Consider the following 27,313-nt stretch of genomic DNA (forward strand, 5'->3'; position numbering starts at 1 on the left):
TTTTCAAAAAAAATAAAACCAAAATATATATATACATATTTTGGTTTTTGTGACGTAACTAGTCTTAAAGTTCTCTAGACCTAATGTATCACTAATATGTAGTTATTCCACATAAGTGCAAAAACCTAACTCTTGGACATTTGTTGCTTGGTTTTTGATTTTGTTTTCAAAATAATTCAAAAAATTACTATTTTTTGAAATTCTTTACAAAATCGATAGCTATTCACTAAATATTAAATAAAAATCAAGGTAAAAAATTTGAATAAAAATTTTTTCGAAAAAATGTTAAGAATCTATATTTATTCACAGGAAGTTAAATTTCTAGAAAAAATATTCGAATATTAAATTTTTTTTCGAAATTTTTTTCAAAAATCTATTTTTATTGAGAGAAAGTTTAATTTTTTGGAGAGAAAAATAGAAAAATATTTTTTTTTTCCATATAGTTTTCAAAAATTCATAGATATTCATAAAAAAAATAATTTTTCGGTAAAAATAGAGGATTTTTTTTTTTTTTTTAAATCAACAGGTATTAACAAAAAACTAAAATTTTTGGTAAATATTTCAAAAATTAAACTACAAATATTTAAAAAAAAATTCCTGTCACAGTCAAAAATTCCTGCATTTGGAGGGAGGTGCTTCAGTCCTTCCAGCCCACATTAAAATGCATATATTGACATAGGTTTGGAATTAATTAAGAAATGTATTAACATTCCATGTTCGCCTCATAGTTTAAAAAAAAAAAAAATTAACACAAGTCAAATATAAAAATCTACCTCATAAAAAATAATGAAATTACTTGTTATCAAGTAATATTATCCTTAATATTTCAGTTTAAGTAGATAAAAAATTAAATTGTGGGGATACATAATACTATATTTACTACTCAAAGGCCCCGAAGTAACGACATAGTATAAATTGAAATATTTCATTACTTTTTATTTGAATACAAAGAGCAAGCGGATAGTTTGAGGCATTTTCAATGAATGCCTTATTATTAGGTCTTCTCATTTCATTTTAAACACAAATAAAGTTATTTTTTATAAATCATATTATGTATGTATGTATTAACTCATATTTTACGCCTATTTTATTTCATTCAAAGCCTCGAGGTCCGAATCATTGATGTTTAAAATGTAATATGAAATAGGATGGGTTCTTAAACCTTCTTTTATCCAGGGTTACACTTTGTATAACAAAACATTCACAAATACCGTTCATCCCTAAAATCCTTTATGAAGTAAATAATTAAAAAAAGCGGGGTTAACTATTTAAAGCCATGCTAATGAATTTTAAGTATTAAATGTAATCCAGTTGTCCGATATGGGTTAATTATACGACCGAAGATGATTTTTTTTTTAGAGTGAGGAGGTTTTGTGATATATACAGGGTCCACACGTCGTTATCTTTTTTTGTATCACGCACCTAGCCTCCAAAAAGAAACAGAAAAAAAGGCCCGGAATCATCTGGTAGTTAGCCCAATAAGTCAATCATACCAACTCCTAAATATATATCTTTTATGTAATCCCATGCATTACCATCATATTATTTCTTCACCATTTTTAAAATGAATTCCATATATATATTTTGCAATATTAAAATCTACATAGTATTTTATTCGATACTGTATCATAATATTGCCTAGTAATATTCTATTGAAAGGGTAGCTATAAATTTGTAATTCTATGTAATAGCCAAAATGTCTTCATATAAATAATAAAATGGGCAAAATATATGTTAGGTAAACGGCGAGGGATCAACAAGAAATTGTATTCCTGTTCTCCTGGAAACGGAGCATATGTTTAGAATAACTTTTTACTTTGTTATTTTATCAAAAAGAATACCTTATGAAGTAGAGATAGGAATAGACTTATCAAGAGAGATGATGGAATCGACAGTTGACAACAAAATGAATAGAGTATTTCTGTGTTATTGAGATAACACCCTGTCCACCGTTTAAAATGCAATACTTCTTTCAAAATTACAAAAATTTGGGAAATTTAAATTATGAATACAATTAAAGGACATCTTATTTATATTCTCAATTAATCTAGCTGCCTTTTGCCTCAACGACCACTTCCAGTCTCAAGTGGAACTTGGCACAAACGGTTATTTGCAAAGCTCGACTCTAGGTTGGCTCAAGTATTGATGACGGAGGCCTTGGGGTGATCCTTTGTTGTATATAGGACTGCCAAAATCTTCCCCTTGAGGTGTCCAAAAATACCAAAGTTCAGGGATAACAGCCAGTGTTGTAGGGAGGCCAAGAATCTTGCTTTTCAAGATTGTTGAGAAAGATTTTTGCATCGGGACACACAATTTACTCAATTCAAAGGCTTCAACCCTGTCGAGGAATTCTATTGTAGACATCAAGGATTAAGCCTTGCTTCACGAAGCGGCACATGGTGGTGTGGCTGCTCTTAACTGCATCAACGAATTCTTTTGGCTTTGATCTGAACCTCGTGGAAACTTTTGGTGTGCCTATCGTGATCACCTAGTACACAGTTGAGCGGTTACACCCCAGCACTTCAAAGATCTCTGATAGTGATTTTCGGCCTGCGGATAGCTCCAGAACTGTAGTCCTGCGTTGTTCTATGATTTTGGTTATGATGCTCTTATTTCTCGGTTGAATTTGATTATTTTTTGTCGACAGACTGGTTTCGAAGATTGTTTTTCAATAAATTATTTGGGTTCAACATGGGAATATAACAAATGGGACAAAGGCGCCGGGCATTTAAAAAAGCTTTGCATTTTAAACGGAGGTAACCATTTCAAGTGTTACGAGATTTTCTATGACATTATTAAATCAATAAAAAAATATGTATTTATCTTCAAAACAAGACCTTAAGCAAATTTGTAGCTCACTTAGAAAAAAGATGAAGTTAAAAGTTTACGAGTTGCAACATAAATCTATGACACCAAGAGCAATCCCAACATTATCAAATAAATAGGAATTTGCCGTTTTTTCTTTCAACCCAAATGAATTATTATCATAGCTTAAAGAATTACGGAGGTATTATTATGATACAATTGATAAAGTTAATTAATTTTTAAACCGATTTTTTCTTCATATTTGAATCATACAGATTACATCTATCTATTGCCTCAAGATGTTTTTTTCAAGGTATTTACAAATGTATATGTACAAAGATAATTATTATTTTTTTGTTATTTAAATCATTGATTTTTATGTATAATATGCTTCAGAATTAGTGACTACTAGGGGAATCCCTTGGAGGCAAAGAGTTCATTCATGATACACATATGTATGTACAATGTACATCCTTCCATCAAAATGAGTCAACAATAAGCAATGATTAATTTTTTAAAACCGTTTATTTGGGTAATTGTAATTCATACTCACATCAAAAGATGTATGCTATATGTATACAGATAATTATAACGTAGTAATAACATTTTTTTAAATAAATTAAATGATTTGCATAGTCCGACTAGATATCTGACATTGGGTTTCCTCGTTCTTTTCCTTTTTCTATCTAGTTATGTATGCCTCTAAGTAGGTAATTATTTAATTATGATAATAAGGATATCTCTAAGGGATTATTCAAATGTCCTGTAATTAACTAATGCCCAATCTACTAACACCAACATGACAAAAATAATGAATTAGAAAAAAAAAATTGGAAGCAGTGAATCGCAGAGGGTCAGTATGAGCCTCTCTTTATTTTTTATGGGCTTTGATGCCTTTTTATTCCACTTGAGTTCCTCAAATCCAGAATTGGAAAACGCTTGGGTTTGTATTTTCTATAAAGATGGAGGAAAAAAAATTATACATAGTTTGATTTAAAAAAAGAAACCTTTCTAAACTTACGAATATTCCGAGTATGGGACACCAATGATAAAGAGCGGAACTCCCTTGTATAAAAGTCTCCACATCCCTCTATGAAAGCCACGGGCATCTAAATCCCATATTTTTAAACATTTTGCAACAGCGAGCCAGGTAGAAAAGTCCTTCTCAGATTCCATTCGAATATAAAGAGATGAAGGAGTCCGATTCCGTGGACCAAAGAGGGCCTCGAATCGCTCGTTACAGGGAGAGTCCTTGAGGGCTCGACTAGATTGAATTGAATCGTGAAGAAGCTTTTCATAGGCCTCTTGTTTTAAACTGAAAGGAAGATATATATTAATATAAAGGATAAAAATTGATCCCTTTCTGACATGGAGCTCATCATAGGCTCATCATAGGACATCACTAATAACAAACTACGATATAAAATACACCATTTTAACAACTATACATACACATTAAGCTGTGAGTGAATCATTTGCACAAACACCAAGAGAAAAACAATAAATAATTGTTACATAAGCGATAGTATTCAGGGGCATCCGCAGGGGGTGGGCTGTAGGGGCTATATCTCCCCCTCCCCCAAATTAAGGAATTTTTGTTTTTTACTAAAAAATTTCAATTTTTTTTGGTGAAAAACTAAGGATTTTTAAATTTTTCTCCATTTAAATATTGGACTTTTTTTTCAAAATTTTAGAATTAATTTTTTTTTAAATTTTTTTCCCAAAAAATATTATTTTTTGCGAGTAGCTGTGGATATTTGATTTTCTGAATTCCAATAACCAAGCCCCTCCCCCTCCCCCCCCAAAAAAAAAAAAATGCCTGGAATTATGGACTTTGAAAACGATTATAAAATTGAAGTTACTAATTTGTATGTTTTGGTATACATATGTTCTAAAGATGTTAAAAAATCATGAAAAGGTTCAATGATAGCGATAGGTCAATAAACGCCACGGTTTGTAGCTATTTTTACGACAAAATAACTTATTTAAAGTATGAATAATTAGGGTTTCATTTACAATAGAGTATTTGGTTCTAAAAGTCTGATTTTTTTTTTTAACTTTATGTAGGAAATTATCAACACGAGGTTGATAAAATAAGAAATGAAAACTCCCTTTTTTACCTATTTATAAAATATAGTTAATTATCACGGAATTATAAATATAATATCACTTAACCTCGACAAATTTCTGCTTTAAAACATAATCATTCAAATCAATTTTGGAGCTTTTTTCTAAATGAAATCCACATTATTTATTCCTCCAATGAACTTTTTTAAAACTTCCTTATTCTTTCTTTAAACTAAAACCATAAAATAAGGTGGGCTTATAACTTATAAAATGCATTACTCAAGATTGGATGATGGCAACTAAAATATATGTACATATTTCAAATCGAAATAAAATTTTGTGGCGAGTAATGGAATTCTCAGGTGTATAACTGATTTTTTCTTAATCGAAAGTTGTCTCAAGCCTATAAAAAGGGTAAAAATACTCCGATAATTCAAATGGAAAATCATCAAAAACCAAATTACAGATTCGTGATCAGCACGTCAAGGGTTATTATAATTGATTTTGCTGTTGTTGATTTGTTTAATTAATTATGATTTTGACAAAGCCTTCAAAATGTAACACAGCTTTAGGACATTCCTAGAAAATAGAGCCTTGTATCATAATATTACTCCAATTTGTTTCAAAAGGGCTTTAATTTGATTTAAATGAGTTTCTCAGAAGTAAATTATAACTATAAGAAACAAAGGATTAAAAAAACGATCTACCCAATATTAGGGTGGTTATTCAATCACAATAAATAAAGTAAAGCTAAGTGAATAATGATGGATGAAAGGGAAAAGATGTCCTTCAGGTGTTACACAAGAGTCTGCAGGACTTTGAGCGATCAAAAAGGTCATTATTCATCAGAGTGCAATTAATTGATGCAATATACAGTTTATAAGACCATTAGCAAGGCAATAAGTATCACGTAATTATAGGTATATGTATTTCTCGTCTCCCTCTTTCATCCTTTTATTTGCACAAGTTTATTGTTTAAGTCGTTAGAAATGCAATTTTGTAGCAAATTGTTTATAGGGTACATAATCACTAAACCTTCTCCATATTAATTAAATGTTAAATGTACCAATACATTTCTAAGAAAAGAAAAATCCTATACATACATATTAGAATTAGAATTTTGTATTCGTTTTTGGTTATGATGTTGAAAACTGAAAAAGTGACCAAAGCCATTGAATAGCTACCTACATACCTCTCAACGTTCCTAAGCTCGACGAGACGTTCAATATTGAAAGCATGTTTCTTGAAGTAGACATCCTGGAAATAGGAATTCATGTTAAGGCCTGAGGATCCAAAGTGATAGGTACGAGAAACATCTGGAACAATGCATTCCCGACCTTTTCGAATCCCACTCAACCTCATCCACATGTCCCAATCCCACATCTATATAAAGTAAATTGCATATATTCATTATAACGTATAGCTTATACAATCCTTACCTTTTCTGGTGTAGGCCAATTGGGTTCGAGTTCTTCCTTGTAGAGAGACTTTTTGAGGATCCAACCCAGGCCCGGCATGGTCTCTACTCTATACAACAAGCTCGGATCACCACTTGTATGTTCGTAGCCTTGATCATTCCAGGCAGAGACACAGTACAAACTGCTATCCTCTTCCAACAAATGAATGGTTTGAGAAAAGTAAGAGAAAAAGTCTGGAGATACATCCAAATCCTCCTCGAGGACGATAGCATATTTTGCATAAGGATATATGTTAAATGTAGCACTCAAAGAAACTTTGTAGTGCTGACTGATGCGGGAATTTTTAACTCCAATGGGAGTGTGTTGAACTCCTCTAAGACCAAAAAGACGCGCCACCAAGAGAGGTTCCTCATAATATCCATCAATAAAAACCGTAATCATTTCGGGATTAGCGCCATCTGCACTGAGTAAGGATCGGAGCATTCTATATAAATACTGGGGGCGATTGGAAGCAATGATTGCAACAGGGACATTGGAAATCTATAGGGAGTAATTAATTTGTAACTTTATAAGAGAAGAGTTTGAAAAGACCAGACTTACTTGATTATTAAGTACGGAATCCATGGCAAGATTGGTGAGAGGAGCTGGATCACTACAGGAACAAACGGAGCCATAGCCCTCCACATTATCACAAAACTCTCTTCGTCTCTTGTTTTCCTCCGTATTGGGCCAATCTGAACAGGTTGCTTCCTCAAGAGGAACAAGAGGAACCTCAGATCTAAGGAGTACAGGGGATCCCCAAGCCGTGAAATCCGGACTCTTGGAGTACGATTCGCCAAAGACTTTTCCCTTCTTAATGGCCACAAAGCCCCACATGTCCCTCCATCCCATGTTATAAGCTCTTTTAGACCCAAGACGTGCAAATATTTCCCTCGTAGGATTTTTCATTTGAAAAGTTCCCTCGTCTTTAATAGAAAGAATTATGATCCGCCCAGGGGATACGAGGTTTAAAAATAGAGAAAGGGCTTCGTCTTCATGTGGACTGTAGGTATCAAAGAGACGGGATGCCATGACAGCCCCCGTACCTTGATTGAGAACAATGACATGAATACCACGGCCCTTGCGTTCATCAGAGTTCTCTAATACCTGCAACAAAAATTGGTGTAACGTAAGAAATGACTATAGATATATATTTTTTTTTTTGAAATGTTCAAGCAAAGAAAAATGATAAAAAAAAGGATGTCCAGTTCCTTTGCCTTCACTTTTTTTACTCTAATTTTTCACAACGGTTTAAAGAAACAAAAAATGAGTACAAATACTGTTATTAGAATAGAAGCCAGATGCGTATGTGACCCTTCTGGACGATGAGGAGAGGCATTTGTGAAGAAAGATGTTTGTCCTTGGCATCCAAAGAAGAGAGTCCACATTTGTCATATTTATCACTATTATTTTACGACAACTTATTTTTATCATTTGATAATATAAACCCTTGACATTGGATGACAAATATCGACTCATACCTAATTGGTATCAATGTGTATTGTCTATATCTATTAGATGGATGTACTATGTATATATTAATAAATATCTTACATTAGGAGGAACAGCTATTAATCCATCAGTGAATATTTATAAATATATCACGTCGCTAACTCGCAAAAAGAAACAGCAATAAGGTCCAAAAACAAATGATTTGTTATAAACTATAAAATTATTATTCAATGATTCTTGGGAAGTATTCACAGCTCAACTAGAACTAATTAAAAATTCGACCATTCAATTTTCAAAACATTGATGACATTTTTTGATAGCTATGGATTTTTAGGAGAAAAATTTAATAATTGAATTTTTTTTTTCAAAAAATCTTTTATTTTAAATTTTATTTTCGATTTTTTTTCCATAAAATTAAATTTTTTACAAGCAGCTGTGAATTTTTTTCCAAAAAAAATAATGTTTTTGAGAACAGATGTAGATTTTTGAAATTTTTTAAAAAATTTAATTTTTTAGGGATGTATTTTTTTTTTTATATTTTTTCCAAATAATATACTATTTCAAATTTTTTCCCAAAATATGTAATCTTTTGTGGATAGTTGTGCATTTTTGATTTTTTTTCCCAAAAAAATTAATTTTTTGTTAATAGCTGTGCATTTTTTGAATGTATTTTCAACAAAATTCAAAAAAGCAAGCTCCTTGCTCCCTCAAAAAAAAAAAAAATAATAATAATAAAATCAAATCCCGCAAAGGGCCTGATGTACCTACATTATTACTATTATCCTTATTGGCATCTCTAACTTAATATGATCAAGTCATATTTCAAAGAAAAATTAGAAATAAAGAAAAAAGGGGAAATATATTATAGAGATGTACCTTTGTATATAACTACATATATTTCAAGCACTCTAGGGGGTGTGTAAGAGGCAAAGTACATAATATATTACCCATTACATGGTCTTTGGTGAAAGAAAGAAAAAATTTATGTGATTATTATTAATAGACATTTGTCTAGTCGTGTTAATGTTTGGGGTGAAGATATACATAAAAAAGCTTATTTTTTTAATAAACGTCTGCTTTTCCCCCTGCCAATAATATGAAGATGTCCAAAAGTCAAATGACATTAAACAACAACCAAAGATGAAATGTCCAAGATAAAGGAAACATGTCCCACATCTACGAGAAGTTTTCCCTCTGTTTTGATTGTTCTGTGATAACCTTGAAGAAAATATGAGATTTTCAACTTTATATATATATGAGGATCCAATCAAGTTTTGACATATGATTCAATAACATTAATAACAACAACATGATTAGGTGAGGAGGGAAGTGGGGGAGAGACTGAGGGTTTTCAATATACATAAGTTTTAGTGTCGCGTTACGGTTTGGAAATCATAGACCGGTCTGAGACTGTTATATTTCAAGTTGGACCGAATTAGTTCGGTCCAATAAAAAAGCTCTGCTCTGTCTGGACCGGTCTCATATAAAAATTCGGTCTATTGTTTATAACATGACATCCTATGTTTTTTCAAGTAAGATGACGTTATACGAAGTTTAAACAGGGATAGCTCGGATTAATTTTGATCCCATTGTCTCTTATATGTTTACAGTATTTGTTCTAGAACTTATCCTGTAATTTTTAGATTAAAAAAAAAAAAAAAAAATGAATGACAGATGATCTAGAAAAAAAAAACGTATTCCAAAAATTGAGACTGAAAAAAAATCGGTCCATAAAGTGAGACTGAAACAAAATTGGTCTACAAAGTGAGACCGAAAATAATCGGTCCACAGTCTGAGACCGTGGTCCAGACCGAAAAATTGGTCCTTATCAGCCTAGAAAAAATCACTTAAAACCGAAACCAAAAAAAAAATTCGGTGCTGGACCGCGTCTCAATACAATTTTGTGTGTTGCAAACAAGTTGAAAACATAATTAAGAGGAGGTATTTTAAATAAACAAGTAAAAAAAATACCTTTATTTTTAAGAACTAGCGGAACAGACATACTTTGCTTTAATAATATAGATTTGCTATATTAATATAGAATATTTATATTTTACACATAGATGTTCTCTCCTCAATATCAAAACAATACTGATAATTATCAGAGTAAACGTAAAAAATAAAAGTAACCGAACTTAATAACCCTGACAATATGAAGAATGTTTGGGAGGAGAGCGGCATAGCCTTTATGACGTTTTATTAGATCAGCTGCAAGCAGCCATTGAAGAAAGGTATAAAAAACAAGCATCCGACTACGTATATTACTCTGATGTTGATCTCCATTCTACTCTGTGTCCATCAAAGACTTATATTTACAACTCCTGAGCAAACCCTCACTGTTACTCTTCATCTTTCAAAAGCACATGTACTAGTTATTACTACATACAGAGTGCGACAGGAAAATTTCCTATTCATTAAAGATATTTTTTTTTCTGCGCTAATTAAGGTTTCAACTGACTTCTCAAGCAAGGATCCGATACATGTGTTATTGTTTTTTTGATTTGATCAAAACCAGACAAAAAATGAGTGAACCGGAATCAAAAAGGCAAAGGGTTTCGGATCTTCTCGACACGGATATTGATCCAAAAATAATTTCATCCATTGTCGGCTTGACCATGAGGACAGTCCAGAACATCAGAATAGCCAGGGAGAATGGGAAAGGAGTCAAAACGAAAAAAGAAAGTGGAGGAAATGGTTTGAAACGAGATGAAATAATTCTCAAGTCCATGCAGGCCAAGATCAAGGAAAATGCAACAGTATCAATACGCCGCATGGGTGACGTGTTCATCGTGGACGAGATTACGATAAGGGGGGCAGTTTATGATGACTTCGCCATTAAGAGATTTGTCAGGACTCCAAGACATCTCCTTGCCAACAGGATGAAGGACTTAAGGCTTGAGAGATGCACCAAAGTCCTTAATTACTTGAAGAGTCATCCGTCGACTGTCAAGATCTTCTTGTCTGAGAAGATCTTCACATAAACAGCAGATATATAGTAGCATCACCTGAGGAAGTCCAAGGCACATACAGGACAAAATATACGGCCTAAACAATGTGCTTGAGAGTCTTGGTCTCTGATGGTAAAAAAAGGACCTCTTATTCTTCAAGTCCAATGAGAAAATCGGGACTGATGCCTACTATAAGGTCCTGAGATAGAAAATCTTGGCCTGGCTGAAGGCTAACTATCCTGAGAAAAACTAGGTGTGAATCCAAGACAGTGCCCCGACCATGCAGACTTGAAGTCACAGAACTTCTGCAAGGACCGCTTTACTGACTTCTGGGACAAGACTTTCTGGCCATCATCCAGTTTTGATCTCAATCCCCTCGACATCAGTATGTGGAGTGTCTTAGAGAGCAAAGTTGGTAAAACATTAACCAGAAATGTGTAGGATCTCAAGGCCAGCATCAAGAAGCAATGGGCCAACATGTCCGCCGATTATATTGAGGTAACCTGCGCCAAGTCTTGTGTGGAGGCTGTAAGAAAGGCTGGAGGCGGCCATATTGAATAATTATTGCCAAGATTGATTAATAACATTTTTCATTATACTTGTGTAATAATAAGTAATTTAGCTTTTGGGTTTGCTTCTTGGTCACGGAAAATTTTCCTGTCGCACTCTGTATATACATATATGTTCTCTCTTCAAGAATAAAAATAGCAGCTTGAAAAGATAAAAACACTCTTCAAATTATAATCTGTGAAAAAAATTCACGCGTTTAGAACATATTTTATACAACTCTGCTCATAATTAATAACAGCTTTAGAAAAAAAATACTGTTCAGATTTCCAACAACTATGAAACCTGCAAGCTCAAAAATTCTAAGGATTTACAACCCAACATATTTACTCCCTTAACTTATTTATTTTATTTTCTAACATGATTTTTTGCCCTTTTTCTATTCTTAGATCAAGGAGCAACTCTCAAAAATGTAATAAAAACTTTGCTTTATTAATTAAGTATCATGTTATGAATGAATATCAAGAACAACCATTTTATTTGACCGAATATGCAAATGTTAAACTTATGCTAATAATCAATTAATATAATGTAGTGCATCATAGGAGTAAAGTGCAAATACACATAGTTGGATCACTCTTCCATAAATAGTTAAATTAACTTGTCAAAATAAAATGAAACCATCTTTTCATTAATAGTTATGTAAAATGACAATTGTTAAAAATAATTAAAAGCATAAAATGTTCTTATGGGATGTTATAACATCTCAAAAATTCCAACTAGTACACAAAATAACATTTATGTTTGTGTTTGTTATTGCCCGCTACATTGTTTTAAAAGATCACAAAATAGGAAATACTATTTTTGTGAGATGAGCATCAGGAAATCAAGAAATAGGTATTCAGATAGTACTTATGAGCCAGCTATCCTTGAAAAACCACTATTTTTCAACAACGAATTAGGACATTTCTTTATATTTATTTCTTTTCACCATTATACAAACATTATAGCAATCTTTATTGAAGGTATTTCTCAAACTTTCCTTCAAGCAGAGTATGAAAATGGCACAAAATCAGTCAGTAGTGAAGCAAATAATATTCTTTCTCATAATGGGTATAGATATATTGCAGAATTAAATGTTAATTTCAAATATCTGTTTATTAGGGGAATTGTCATTGAGCTGGATCCCAATATTTTTTCATATATTTTGGGATACAGGGTAACTTACAGGATCCCGTTAATAAATGATAAATACTACGAAATTTAAGTATTACTTTTTTATTAATCTTATCAATAGGAAGGGGGATGTTAATTCATAAAAATGAGCAAATTAAATTTTAGCCCAAATTTTTGGATGCAAAATGATTTTTTAAGTACTCTGCTGGGAAAAAAATAATTTCCAGCCAAACATCCTCAAGCCTTTTTATGCTTAAAGCAATAGTTATATAACATTTTAAGTTTATAATGTACAGTTGTAACGTAACATGAAACATCAAAGGTCACAAAAAAAGTCAATTTAAAAAAAAAAATTTCATTTTAGCGTTTGTAATAGGATGTCTAATTTTTAGAGTGATCTGTTAATTCCATCTTCTGTTGTATTTTAACGGAAAATATATGTTTGAAAGTTTCAGTCTTGAAAGGGCGTGTTTTGACATTTATAGCTATTTAAAAATGACTTTTTTTAAACAAAATTCTCTATTTTTAAAGGGATTCAGAAGCTACAATTTTAAAGTTATGTTGCTGAGATTCAGAAGTTTCAATTTTAAAATTATGTTGTTGAATTTCAAAAATTTCATTAAAGTTCATTTTCTCAAGTGATGTATAAGAATGCAATTCTTATTTTTCATTTTGAAGAAAAACAACTTGTACCCAACCAAGTACTTCGGATACTCAATTGAAAATTAGGAAATTTTAAAATGTTTCATAATTCGAAACTATTTAAAATGAAGGTAGTCTTTGAAGGGGTATAAGTTCTGCATGTTTGAAGTTACTTGAAAACGTTTTATTGGTATGAAAGGAGCAGACCCTCTTGTCTGAGATCCAAAAGTATAAAGGATCTTTAGAGAACAAGGTCAAAAAAAAACTGACCCAAAGAGGATGGAGAGTGGCGGGCACCTACAATTGGAGGTTTCATTTTGATAAATGTATTCGCATTTAAAAAAAATGTGTCGTTGCTTTGTCCGAAATATCTGCAAATGTATTTTTCCATACACAAAAAAGTATTTCCAAGGAGAGGATCAAGAACCACTTAGCTCCACCTACCTCATTTGTTTTGAAACTTATTAAAAAAATTAGGAAGAGATGGGAATACATAAATGTGCCAATGTGATTTAAAAAGCATTCAAATCCCATCACACATTCTGGTTAAATTATAGGCTCATTACAAAGTCGCTATCTACAAATAATTGTGTGAAAAAGAACACTACAAATATTTTTAGGCTGCGTAAGGAGAAAGAAGAGAGTTATATTTATTTATTCCTGAAGTGTCCTTTTTCACAAAATGGAAGAAGGAGACTAAGACAAAATTTGGGAATCGATGAGAAGGAGGATATCTACTTGTTGTTGGAATCAATGAGAGCTAATATTATTACTCTTAAATTTGTGTCTACAATTTATAAACTAATAACGATTGACAAGAAACCAAAAGCTGGGGATGGAACTTTTATTCACTATGAATGGTCTATTTTCAATAATAAACTAATTTTTATACTTTATATAAATACTTTATTTCGACATTTTACCACTTAATTCGTTTTAAATATTTTTGTTTAGTTTATCTTGAATATTTGTTTTTAGAAGGTAATTATGTTGCTGTTACTTTTCTATGTCTATTTAAGGATAATGAACTATATAATATCATTAGAGCCAGGGATCTTGCCTTTATTAATCCGATGCAATTTGCAATAAAACAACTTCAATTGTAAGTGATAAACGAGCTAAATGTCTGTTAAGTATAATATTGTTGTTGTAGTAAAGTTCCATGATTCAAAAACATGAAACAAATTGTTCCTTTGTTTGGCAAAAGCATTTGCAAAGCATAAATTGTAAAAACTTTCAAGTAAGGGATTATTCATTTAATATATATTCAACGTTTAATTTTATGCATAATTAAATGAAGCATGTATTATAAATAATTAAATTTGTGATTTTCCGGAAATGTCATGTAGGTGTAAAATCCCGAAAAATTTCGGAATTCTGGGAACCCATGAAAGAAACTATAGCGTTTTTATTTATTTTCGTACAATCCAATCCTGAGAAAATCAATGATAGGCTTTGAAATACCTTATGTAAATAAATAGTTAAACTATGTATATACTTTTTATGTAATATATCAACCTCAAGTTATTTGGCACTAATAAAAATCAAATAAAATCATTTTTACTACTGAGCAAGACGCTTTAGAAGTAAATAGTCTTTTGAAATTGTAAGACACTGTTGCTTTAGACCAAAGCTTCATATAGTCTTGAACAAAACCATTTAAAAAAGAGGATTCTTTACCTTACATAACATTGATTTTTTCAAAGATTGGCACGTTTCATATAAAATATTTGCACATGTCATATAGAATTAACATTTAATAGGTATTTCCAAAAAAAAATAAAAAAATGAGAAGGAATACTATAATTTTTTTAAATTCTTACTCATTAATTGGCTCAAACCTATAAAAAGAGGCATATTAAAAATTAGAATCAAATGCTCAAAAACAGGATTTCATAATTAGCGCATCTAGTGCTCATCGAATTTAATATAAAATCCTCAATACTTTTTGTTGACTTGTAAAATTATTGATATTTAATGACTCTCATCAGTTTATTTTTTAATAAAAACGATGTACCGGTTGGTTCATTGAAATCTGATGACTTACTAATTCAATAATTAATGCAAGTTGAGTGATTGAAATTAATTCATATTGCCATGTATTAAAGATTAAAAAATTAGTTACAAAACCTGAGCTCTCTTGCTTACGGTCAAGTCGAGGAATTGACACTTGAACGTCATCGACAGACTTCCATTCACACACTCCAACCAGTTGGGCGTCTCCAGCATCACCATCTACTCCGTCAGCAAGTCTGAAACGTTGGAGAGGAAGAAAGACTCTATCGAAAAGACCAAACCGGACCCAGAGGAGCTAACGAAAACAGTCCAGGCCAATCCTCTCAAGTCTATGAGGCCTCATGCAAAAGATCTCGGAGTTTCAAAACCAGACTGTTCAGAGATATATGAAAAAATTGGGTGGAAATACTCTTCTGAGGGTGGAGAGGTCCCTTTGACACCTTTGTTAGACTCTTTTGAATGAGTCTTTTCACTTATTTTGAACTCTTTTTTTGACACTTTTTGCCCTCCTACATCCCTGATGCAAACCTCCTCGACTACATATTGAGTGGAAGGCCTGTTGTGTCCATCATCCAAACACCTAGACTCTCAAAGCTAATATCAGCTAGCACTGGAATGCCATGACAGAGGACTACATCCGTAGCAGATGCCAGGCCTTCCGCCGCCACCTGGAAGTCATCATTGTGCCTACATTAGAGAGCTCAGACACAAATCTGTTTATGGTATTAATTTTGTTGAAGTTCTAATGTTAATTAATGAATAAATTATATCATGTTAAGTTTAAAGTTTGAAGTGTTCAGATTATAATGGACCATTCAGTACATGTTTTGTCAGTAGTGCTTTTCGAGAATACGTCTCCAAGGATACACGAATAATGGGGTTTAATTATAAAAATGAACGATCATCATCAATTATCATGTTTTCAGAAGAAAAAACCTACTCAATAAACTGTTTTTCCTTTTTAGAAATTTGTGTAACACCTACTTAACATATATTCTACTCAATACAATAAATATTTTGCATAGTCAAATATACTCAAACCAAAGTATGAAAATCATTTTTTATTTGGTGGATTAATTGCATATTTTAATTTATTTGGCAAAGAGACTGAAGAAGGCGAATTAGAGAAGGAGTTACTATTATAAGTTTTTTTATAGTGTTCCAGATTTAACAAGGAATACATATAAATGAGTCACATTTATCATCCTTCGGCTGATGTATAATTAGGTTATTTATGATATATACCAACCCAGTGTATGTCGTTCAAATGTGTTATATCAGAGTTCTATAATATTATGTATGTATAATATTGAGGGTCAATTTCATTTACTTAACTGTCTTTTTGAGAGTAAAAATTGTTGGAAGAGTAAGAAAATGGATGTTCACGTACATATGGGGCTATATTATTATACCTAAATATATGTATAATATTTTTCATTTTTCTTCAACATATGCTATTATCTTATAAATATGTACATTGATATAAAAATGTAGAAAATAAAGAAATGCTGATGGTAAAAAACGTTGAACATTGTACAAAAAATAATATTTGAGTCACATGGTGAGTGAGAGAGGTAACATGCCCCTTTTTTATAGATATATTATACTTAAAATGATGAATACAATAGCTTACCCTAGTTCCATCCACAGTCACGGAGACCTTACTCTTGCTCGAAAGGACTTCTATTGTAACGAACTTTTCCGTATTTTCTTGCAACTTGAGTTGATTTGAACGCCGATTTGTTGGCCAGAGAAATAAAGAGTCTGGAAGGTGATTATTTTGACGCTCAGAGAGCTCAGTGTTGCCCAGAGCAATACTCTGCGCATTTAACTTCTTTGTTGTCTCAAGAATGAAGAAGACATTGATTCCAATCGTGAGACAAAGAATGAGAAAGAGTGTCAGTTTGACAGTGCGAACAATGAGCTTTCTTCGATTCCACCAGGGCTTAAAGGAGCGGCTGGACACTGGGAGAAGGTGGTAGACGTGGTGAGACTCGGTCTTTCGGTTATTTGGTATCCGAAAGAGGTACGTGTGATTATCCGAAGTGGACTGTGGACTCATCACGTTCTCACAGCATACCCTGAAAGTGAATGGAGATCATCAATTAAAACATAGCCATATATATATATGTGTGCATAATCTTATATATTTGCAAATTTTTGCAACATTTCGGATACATACAACTGTAACACAAATAATAGTTAAGATAAAACTCAGCGAAATATGAATATTTTTCTCTGAGAGAGTAGAAGCTTATTCATTAGTATGCAGCATGCTTCATCAGCGAAGGAGCGGATGTGACCCAAATTATGTAAAACAAGACTTAGCCTTTGGAAAAACACATACACAGATAATATTTCTTATTGTTAGTTCATTCTATGAACATCGTCATACAGAAAATCCTCAATATTCGTACGTAATCCAACAACGTCTTCTACCCACATTCCTACCACCCACTACTCAACCACCTCACCATCCTTGCATTCCCAGTTTGCTCAAATATCCACGGTGATGTGGGGAGAGGATCCCAAAACTTTATTTATAAATATCTTTAACAGAAGGAGATACAACTCAATATATATGAAACTTCATATAAATATATGTATGTACAATATAGGTACTAGTTAAAAATTCTAATTTATTCATAAAAATTGATGTAAAAAACCTATACAAAACATGTCTTAAATACAAAAAAAGAAAGAAATGTTAGACAGAATAAGATGTTGTGCGCTGTATGTACAGGGATATTGAGAAATATCTACATACAATATATGTATGATGTAGAAATTATTCAGATTTCATAAAAAAATATTTCTCTATGAAATGTGGCAAGTGTATATGTATACTATATATAATCAACGATAAAATAATATACAGACATAGCAGTGAACTGGTTCCGGTATCAAAATTAGTATTGGTATTCTCATTTCTCGGGGGCAGCTGCAGGATTTTTATTTGAAGTGCTAGATGCAGAAGTTAGAGCATCTCTCCAGGATAGGCTAATAAGAAATTGAGGACATTATGATATCACTTTTTAATTCTTGCTATGTTTTATAAATGACACTTTTCTGGCTCAGGAATTTGGAAGAATATACGATCGGCGGGGCAATTTTATAGTACGTAATTACGCTGCAAGTGGTTTCAATTAGTGATGGGACAATTTAAAAAAAACCAAGAAAAAAAAACGATGCGGATTCCTATGGGATTCTAGTAAAAATTCCCGATGTGGATTCTTTAATATTTTAAATAATATTTAAAAAATAGCATTTTGCTAACAGGGCCGACCATAGGATTATATATATTTTGGGGTGGGGGAAGGAGGGGCTTGGTTTTTCTGGAATTTTTTTTTTGTATGTACAATTTCATATTAAAAATTATTTCAAAAATCCACAACTAATCACAACAAATTATATTTTTTTGGGAAAAAAATTCAAAAATCCATGGCCATTCTCAAAAAAGTAAATTTTTTTGGGAAAAAAATTATACAATCTACAGCTATTTACCAAAAAAAAAAAAAAAAAATTGAAAAAAGTAGGTATTCACAAAAAAAAATTAAGGATTTTTTTCAAAAATCCTTAATTGTTCTAAAAAAAGAAAAATTCCAAAATTAAAATCTATTTCAATTTAAAAAACAAAGCAAGTTTTAAATTGTTGAAAATACATAGTTAAAGACCAGTAATAAACATTATTAAATAAGAATCGGAAACGCAAATAAAACATTAATTTCCCAAACCGATTCCAAAAAAAAGCAAACCCGATTCTGATTAATTTTATTATCACTAGTTTCAATATTAATTTAATATAGTGCCATTTTAGATGTCCCAGTAGCCCGGTACCCCTATTAATTCCCGGTATACCGAACAACACTGATACATACAAGGTATGTAGTTTTGCCTTTATTAGAAAGGTCATTTAAAATTAAAGAGAATTCAATTATTCATGGGCTAATTAAATACTTGTAGCATATTTCACGGTGCATAAAAAAGATGATCATATTGGGTTAGTAACACGTAAAGGATAGTTGGTAATAATTAGTTATTTACCCATAAGATGATATTATATAATATAAAAAACCCTACACCCTGGATTTTAATAATTAATGAGGTACAACCAATTTTTGTAAAGGTGGTTTTGGGCATGGGTTTAGGTAGATGTTGAATTTAAAAATGTAAAAGAAGGAAACAAAGCATTTCTCAATCACCTGGCTTCTTCCTTAAAGGTCATTATTATACCATCCTTTACCTCGCCTCAACCATCTAACGGAGTAATAAAAAAAATCTATTTTTTTAAAAAGAAAAAAAACCCTCCTAAATTGGCATTTACATAACGTCATAATGAGGAAAGAAAATAATTTTATTCCTTAAAGAACATAGAAGGATAAGCTCCATTCCTTGGGCCCCCTTCTGAGGACACCTCCTGTTTCTCCTTCCCTCTTTATTTCCTTTATACAGTAAACCCCTAACATACGAGCTTCATTCCTTCATAAACGGAGCTTGTGAGTCAAAGTAGTTTAACCTCTATGGGAAATTACAAAAAATATACATTTGAAGCTGCTTTCATGTCCCATTACTAACTCACGACCAGTTCGTATGTATATATATACCCTCGTTTGTTGCGACACTCGTATCTCAAGTTATTCCTGTTTATGTATATATACTTATTATTATGAAAGTTTGAAACAAATTTTATTGGTTTTTGAGTTAAAACCATAGCGTTTTATGTTTCTTTTTTGTTTTTGTATTTTACATAACAAGTGATCCTTTGAACACTCTGTCATCATTTAGGGAAAGAAGTAAGGAAAGGCATCATTACTACAAACAGCATTCTTTTTTCGTGGTAGTTTGTAGCATATTGGTGGTACAATATAGAGGGATGATGATGATGTAGCTTACCTTCTAATGAATTATGTAAATTTATGGTAATACTTTACATACTTAAGAAATCTACATAAAGTCATGTCTTATTTAATGGTTGATTTTTTACCCCTTTCTTTCTTTCTTTCTAATGATGGCTTTTAAGAATAGGGTTATCATCGTACATAGATACAATTGACTAAAAGTTTTTAAGTATAGCCATAAAAAATGCAATTGATGACATTCCTTCTAATGGTTATTTTTATCAACATACATAAACATGTTTGACGATGATCAACCCATCATTATTATCATCAACATCATTAATTCCTTTATCAAAAGTGAAGGACGGCAATGATTTCAATACAAGGAAATAACTTTGTACAAAAATGGTTTTGTTGATGGCTGAAAAAAAAAAAAAAAAAAAAAAAAGACGCCAAGAAGCCACATGGCCAAAGAAACATTATATTTTTTTCATCTTCAGAACATGTACATAATATGTGAGTAGGATCTTTTCGAATCAGGCCTGTTTCTATGGAAACTGGAAAAGGGAAGTACGAAAATTTTATGAATTTGTTATATTTTGGGTAAAACGATAGGACATGTCTTTTATAAGATATGGTTGTATGGCTTTTTTATAGTAAAAAAACGACATTTCCCCCCATAAAAATTGCTAGACACGGCTTATATAAGAGTGTCTCGTTTTTGTGGCCAAAATTGGGCATTTTCTGAATTTTAAAGCTAGGAATATTTTATTAAAGTGTTTTGTTTTTGGCACGGACTTTTATTACTGCTTTTGGCCATTGAAAAAATACTATTTGTAAAGTTTCAGGCGCTTCGCGCCATTTTTTCTTATTTCACTCTAAAGATTAAAAAAATGTCATTTTTGCATGAAAATTGGGCATTTTCAGAATTTTAAAGCTAGGAGTCAAATATTGTGATCTTTTAGTGCCTTAGTATTAGTATACCGAAAAAATACAAAAAACTATATCGCACTTTTACTTCAATAATTATACATATAAAGTATCTAAGATGGACTCAAAACAAACTATTTCCCTTTGTTTTTGGTTTAAGTTAATACAGCACTAATTCAATGAATTTTGAAAAAAGGAAAAAAAACAAATGAAAATATCATATACATTGAACGCTTCTCAGATGTATTTTCCCTTCAGAATAAAAGACCACATTATACTCAAATGTGTTTTATATCAATGGACACTTTTGCTTCCTATTTTTCTAATGTTATTTCTCTTCATTGTCTTTCCCCTTCGTAAAAATGTAAGATTTGATATGTACAATTATTTTTGGATTTTTTTAGTCCTCAAAACAAATGCCTTTATGTCACGTTGTTATATTTTTGACTTAACATCTCTCTATACATAAATGATCTAACATTCTTATTTATCATAAGGAATTGTAGGTTTTTGTAAATGTTACAAATAAAAGTCCGTGGTTCTGGAAATTATACAACACAAAAAGTCAAACAACTTCCCTAATTGTTTTTTTATTTTATAAATTGTGAGTATTGTTCAAATGCTTCAACAATGTTCAAATCAGAGACTTTTGATATTTTTCGTCTATTTTTTTATTTTTGCTTGTATTCATTCATGTTAAAAAAAAAATTGATGAATTTATTTAAAAAAATAAGAAATAGATCCAAAATTGTGGATTTATTAATCGGTAGATACTTATTAAGTTAGTTTTTTTAAATTTAATTATTTAATTTAACTCGATATGGCGAAAGAAATAGAATGATTCTAAACCAAGTAAGTAGCCTTTTCACTAATAATTAGTCATAAAATAGAATTTTTTTATCATCAGAGATAAAACCTATTTTTTCCAACAAAACCTGTACTTTTCAAGCGTCAAAATTTGTCGTTAGTTATTCTTATATAACCCTTTATTTTCAAGAAATGTGTTCGAAGTGTATAAATTACAATTTTGAAGCATTTATCCTACTCAAACGTAATTTTGATTTTCTATAAAAGTGTGGGAATCATAACATTGAAAGAGGCATGTTCAAAGTAATTTTTATTCCATGTTGGTTTCTTTTTTCTAAGTACAAATTATGTTTGTGTTAAATAAGTGCTTCAAAGATTGCAAATATCTTGAAAATGAAGGGTAATAGAAAAGAAAGTAATTAAACAACAAATTTAGATTCCATGTAAAAAAACAACATACTTCAATAACACAAATCCAAGTATATTTTTGATCTAAAACCAAGCATAAGATTTTGTATCATGCTTTGAAGTTTGTGGACAAGTTTTAGAAGAGATTAAAAAGGATTTAACCCTCCACATTATGTAGGTATCTTTTTTTGTATACAGGAACATTTAAATGTCTTAAACTTTTTTTTAGCATGCAACCCTTTATCTCATACTCCTTTTAACACCTCCCTTCTAAAGGTGGATTACTACATCTATCATGCCTGTATATGTATAGACAATTTATTTATAAAAACATTGCATATTATAATATTCAAACCGCAACAGTTTCCTCCTCAAAATTATGAGGATTTATGATTTAAAATGTGTCTTGTTTGTAAGAGTGAAAGTATAATGATAAATTAAATTTTGGAAGAACAAAAAATTTACTAACATGCCATTTTCTCACCTATGAACAAGAAACATTTTAAATTACAGAACCTCTATATTTTTAGAGTTTTTTTTCTTCTTTTGAGGGTTGAAGATTATAATGTGCTTATTTTAACTAAATAAATGCATGTAGAACGCGTGATAGATGTGCCTTTCTTCAAAAAAATACTTAAGATATTTGCATAAAACTGACCAATAGAATAATTTTTAAATGGAGATTTTTTTATAAATGAAAGAAAAAGACTAGTGATAAATCTAAATAATTCATTACTAAATGGTTTTAAACCATATATGAGCCTATATAATAATATTATGTTATTCATTATTCATAATCCTACAAATACACAAAAAATAAATAGATAAACAAAAGAATAATTGTTCAACTCTCTCACTCTTTTAAAAATAGATAAAGCCACCACAAAAAAAAAAAAAAAAATCAATCTTCTAATTTTATTTTTAATTCTTATACAGTTTTTTTTTTTTTTTTTGTATGTAGACTTAACCTCGACTAATGGACCATTATAATTCGACATGGTTTTTGTCTTCCTTACCTTTTTACCCTCCTCTCCTCTCAAAATGATTAATTATGACAAATAGATGACAAGGAATTATCTTCCTTCTTTAAAAGAAAAAAAAAAAAAAATGGATTCTCTTTGCTAACATTTGTTCTTTTCCCCCCTTCTAAACCTTTTTCTTCATACTCATAGATAGGATTATGAATTATAAACAAAAAAAAATCCTTTATTTTCTATCAGTGTACCCTGTACATGTGTAAGGAGTTCTTTCTAATAATCTTTTCATGCCTGCTTAAATTTTGGGCTTGTCAAAAGTTGAATTATTTTTTTTAATAAAAAATTTCTATTACAACTTTTCATTTTCGTTTTTTATATGTTTTTGAGATAGGAATAATGAGAATATTAAATAAGAACCTATCATGTATGTATAAAACTATAAGGAGTGCCAATGCAGAAATGAAATTTATGTATGCTTACAGCCAGAAAGGACGCACTAACAAATACATAGTCACACATAAATATATATTCCTAAGATGAGTGGCATTGATGAGATATGACGATAGCCAAAACTCATACAATGTATATGTAGAATCATTTATCTGAAAAGAAGAAGGAAGGAGTTCAGTGTCCGGATTGAACAATGATTCACTGATATGATGGATTTGACCTCTGAGGATGGACTAAAGAGTTAATAAAAAAATCCTTGATTAAAAAATTGATTCCTATTGTCGAGGGCGTTTTACATCCATGGCAAGTTCCTGGAGGGTAAATATTTATTGGGAAATCTTGTATTTACTTATTTCATATACCTAAGGATAAGGTAATTCATTAGATGAAAAGTGGAATACGTAACATTAAAGATTTGCGCTGGATAACGATTTATGCTATAGTGCAAACTTTGGGCTATATTTACCCAAAAAACCAATGCCATTCATCTAATAATTTATATAGGAAGCAGTGGCATCGTTGGTTTTTTTTTCTTTTTAAAGCCCTCCTAAAAGTTTGTTAAGCCCCCTCAAGTGATAAAGGTTAGCCATATCCCTGGTAGGGAGAATGGATTAATTTGGGATCCGTCACGACTGATTTAAGATATAAAATAAATATGGAATGTAACTCAATACACAACGCCCTCGGGATAAATTATTTTCTTGAACTCAATGTGCGTAAGTTTGCGTCTTGGTAGTTCCTAAAGAAGGAAATATACCTTAGTTACAAGGTTAATAAAAATACCAGGTTATACGATCATGTCATCGGGTTTGACATAATTTTTATTTTGACGTACAGAATCAGCTGCTGGGCAAAACGGACAGATTTTGGCATCATAGAGTATAACAACAGTATATTAACAGCATATAATATTAGAAATTATATGATTAATTGTAAAAGTATATAGTATACTCTTTGACGTCACATTTAAAAAGTGTGGTGGAAGTGAAACATCAGTCGGAAAAGCGTTATTCTATCACCTTTTATTTCTATTAACTTGATTATGTATATTGACTTCAAAGAAGATTCTTAAGTCAGATGGAGTAATTGTAATAGTATAAGGTTTGCTTATACTTAATCAGCACAACTCCATCTGACAAATTAAAGGAACATTAAAAAAATCCCAGAATTTCTTGGAATTTAACCGGGAAATGAGAAATCTTAATTGGTAGTATTTGTAAATATGACATCCATTAATATATGTATGCTCTAGAGGCGTAGTTTTTTATATATGAAAGTATTTAGTGGTTTTTTCCCTTCTATTTTATAGAGACGGAAGCCAAATGAGTATAGGTAAATTTTATAGAAATAAATAAAAACTTGTCAAAAACTTTAATCCTCAAATAATTTATTCCCATTTGCATACATGCCTACATATTATCTACATTTATCCAAGTGTACCTACATTCATACATATGTATATACAGAGTAGGAATATGTACAAATAATATTTCATCTCCCAAACTTAAGGACTGAATTGAGGGAGAAAGTAATTACCATTTCTTTCTGCAAGGACCCTCAGGTATATTTAAGTACTTTACTCCCTCTTAAAAAAAATGGTAGGCTACATATAAATATGTATTTAGTTATGAATGTGTATATAAGTATGTTAATGTTGAATAATATACATAGATAGCGTTCTGGGCGTTGAATTTATTTTTTAATAAAAGTTATTATCCACCATAATAATATACGTCGTTCATGCTAATTTTCTCAATATCCCTTAATGACTTTTCATCATCAGTGGATCTAATACGTATGCATGGTTAACTACCAATATCTAGGAGGAGACGAGATTTCATTTAATGATAATTTTGTTTATACCTCAATGCTCAAACAAAGACGGTATCCGTCTATGAATTAATTCATTATGACACATGAAAACTAAAAGAGGTATAAATGCAGACATGTCAAAATGCCATGTCCGAAAGGATTCCTTCTTGATTTATGATTCCGACCACCACCACGTCGACTATACCTAATATATATATTTCCCACTTACAAGTATTGTTCGGTACTCAGTTTTATAGTGGTACTGACGCATTTAAAATGGTACAATATAAAGGATATTGAAACCGGTATTTGCTGCTTCACTAAAAAAAAAAAAAAAAAAATAGGCCGTAGATGACATAACCTTCAAATTTCTAATCCCTCTCGCACCAAACAAAATTGTCTTTAATAAAAGAAGGGAAAATAAAGTTTTTCCCTTTAGATCACATTTCTGAGCAATCCATACAAAAACTCTGGAGCAGCAAATTGGAAATACAATTTTAGTCGTTAGAGTGTAGAAAATGACCTTAATACCGATACGTTAACCTGTACAAAAATATTGGTATTGTGACAACCCTACTACCAACAAAAAATTTGTAGGACAATGTTTAAATCCAGGGGTTGGAGAACAGGTTCTTTCTCGTGACCAAGAGATAGGGTACTAAAATCTCAACTTTTCCAGGAAATGTCCCTTAATTGAGATGTCAGAAAACCAATTTATAAATTTCAAAATCTGAGGATGAGATAGTATATAACTAATAAATACTGTGAAATTGTAGTATTTTATTTTTTAGTTTAGGAAGAATACATAAATTTAAAACCAGTTGGGAAATATATAAAATCAGTCCATGTTCCCTAAACATTAGAAGGTTATAATTAAATATTCCCTTTTAGAGCTATGTATTATTTTTTGTGGATGCAACATCATTTGCACATAAATCGTTACAACCTTATCTCAATTGAATCTTCAATATGGATTCAACTTTGCATCAAAATAACTATATATAAATTAACATACATAATTAAAGCTTATGCGTATTACGAAATAATTAAATGCAGGATTTCTAAAGGAATGAATCATATTTGTAAGCCCCCAGAAATCCTTAGAAAACGGAAATTTACGTTTACGGGAAAGAAAGCCTTGTACCTACAATACCTATATAGTAAATATTAATCAAACGTTCTAAACTCATAAAAATAAGCTATAAAGGCATTGCACAAGTAAATATGACGTGCATTTATAATCGTTTATCGTCACTTTCCTTCCAACTAGTATAGATATAAAGTCCAACACGCTCAACTAACTTCAACATAAAGCCAACGAGACAAGGTATTAACGTATGTTTTGTGACTTGAAGTATCATGACACAAACATTTTCTCATGCAATATATTGCCAAAAATTATCTATTTAACTTGCATATTATACTACATACTTCTGAGTATGTAATGTCCACTAAATATTTTAACGACGATTTTTATTTTATTTTGGAAAGCCCAAAAAAACTTTTCTTGCTATTTACTATGAGTACTTCAGCACTCATATCTATTTTGGCAATCCAATCAAAATGATTTGACCAGTAAACATCTCATTTTGTGGGGTTATTTTTTTTTCCTTCGCAAGAAAATAAATGTCTGTAATATGTAGATATAAAGAGAGAGAGAGATGTCAATATGAGATAATAAATAATATAATCCATAGGAAAGATTATAAAATTTTCATATAAAACATACACATTTATACACATTACAAAGCCATCAAATAACTCTATATCTAATCGTGGTTTTCGGAAACAAAAAAATCCGTGTTATATGAAATCCACGTTGTACAAGGACTTTTTAGAAGTAAAACATAAAAGTTGTGTCGAGTATAATTTTCAGATGATTATGTTAAATAAATATCGTCAGAAAAACTTTCATTTCAATTTTACTTCAATAAAAGTATAACCCTCATAATTTAAAACACAATTGTAGAGATGAAAATTCATAGAATTGGAAAAAATACTATGTTTTATGAAAATCATAA

At 31.0% G+C, this 27,313-nt stretch overlaps 1 protein-coding gene across 4 annotated transcripts in view; it reads right to left on the bottom strand.

Annotated features, from left to right (window-relative positions):
• Positions 1 to 3,311: 3,311 nt before the first annotated feature.
• Positions 3,312 to 27,313, bottom strand: part of LOC121127580 (protein O-linked-mannose beta-1,2-N-acetylglucosaminyltransferase 1) — an 80,044-nt gene continuing 56,042 nt past the window's right edge. For all 4 annotated transcript variants that reach the window (XM_040722992.2, XM_071892545.1, XM_071892546.1 and 1 more), the window contains 6 exons: positions 16,704 to 17,151; positions 6,891 to 7,436; positions 6,312 to 6,830; positions 6,065 to 6,255; positions 3,827 to 4,120; positions 3,312 to 3,759 (listed from right to left, as the gene is read on the bottom strand). In XM_040722992.2, the coding sequence (XP_040578926.1) occupies positions 3,684 to 3,759; positions 3,827 to 4,120; positions 6,065 to 6,255; positions 6,312 to 6,830; positions 6,891 to 7,436; positions 16,704 to 17,132 (2,055 nt within the window). In that variant the 5' untranslated portion in view covers positions 17,133 to 17,151 and the 3' untranslated portion in view covers positions 3,312 to 3,683. The remainder of the gene's footprint in view (positions 3,760 to 3,826; positions 4,121 to 6,064; positions 6,256 to 6,311; positions 6,831 to 6,890; positions 7,437 to 16,703; positions 17,152 to 27,313) is intronic.

The sequence above is a fragment of the Lepeophtheirus salmonis genome, chromosome 13 (genome assembly GCF_016086655.4).
Source record: "Lepeophtheirus salmonis chromosome 13, UVic_Lsal_1.4, whole genome shotgun sequence".
NCBI lineage: Eukaryota > Metazoa > Arthropoda > Copepoda > Siphonostomatoida > Caligidae > Lepeophtheirus > Lepeophtheirus salmonis.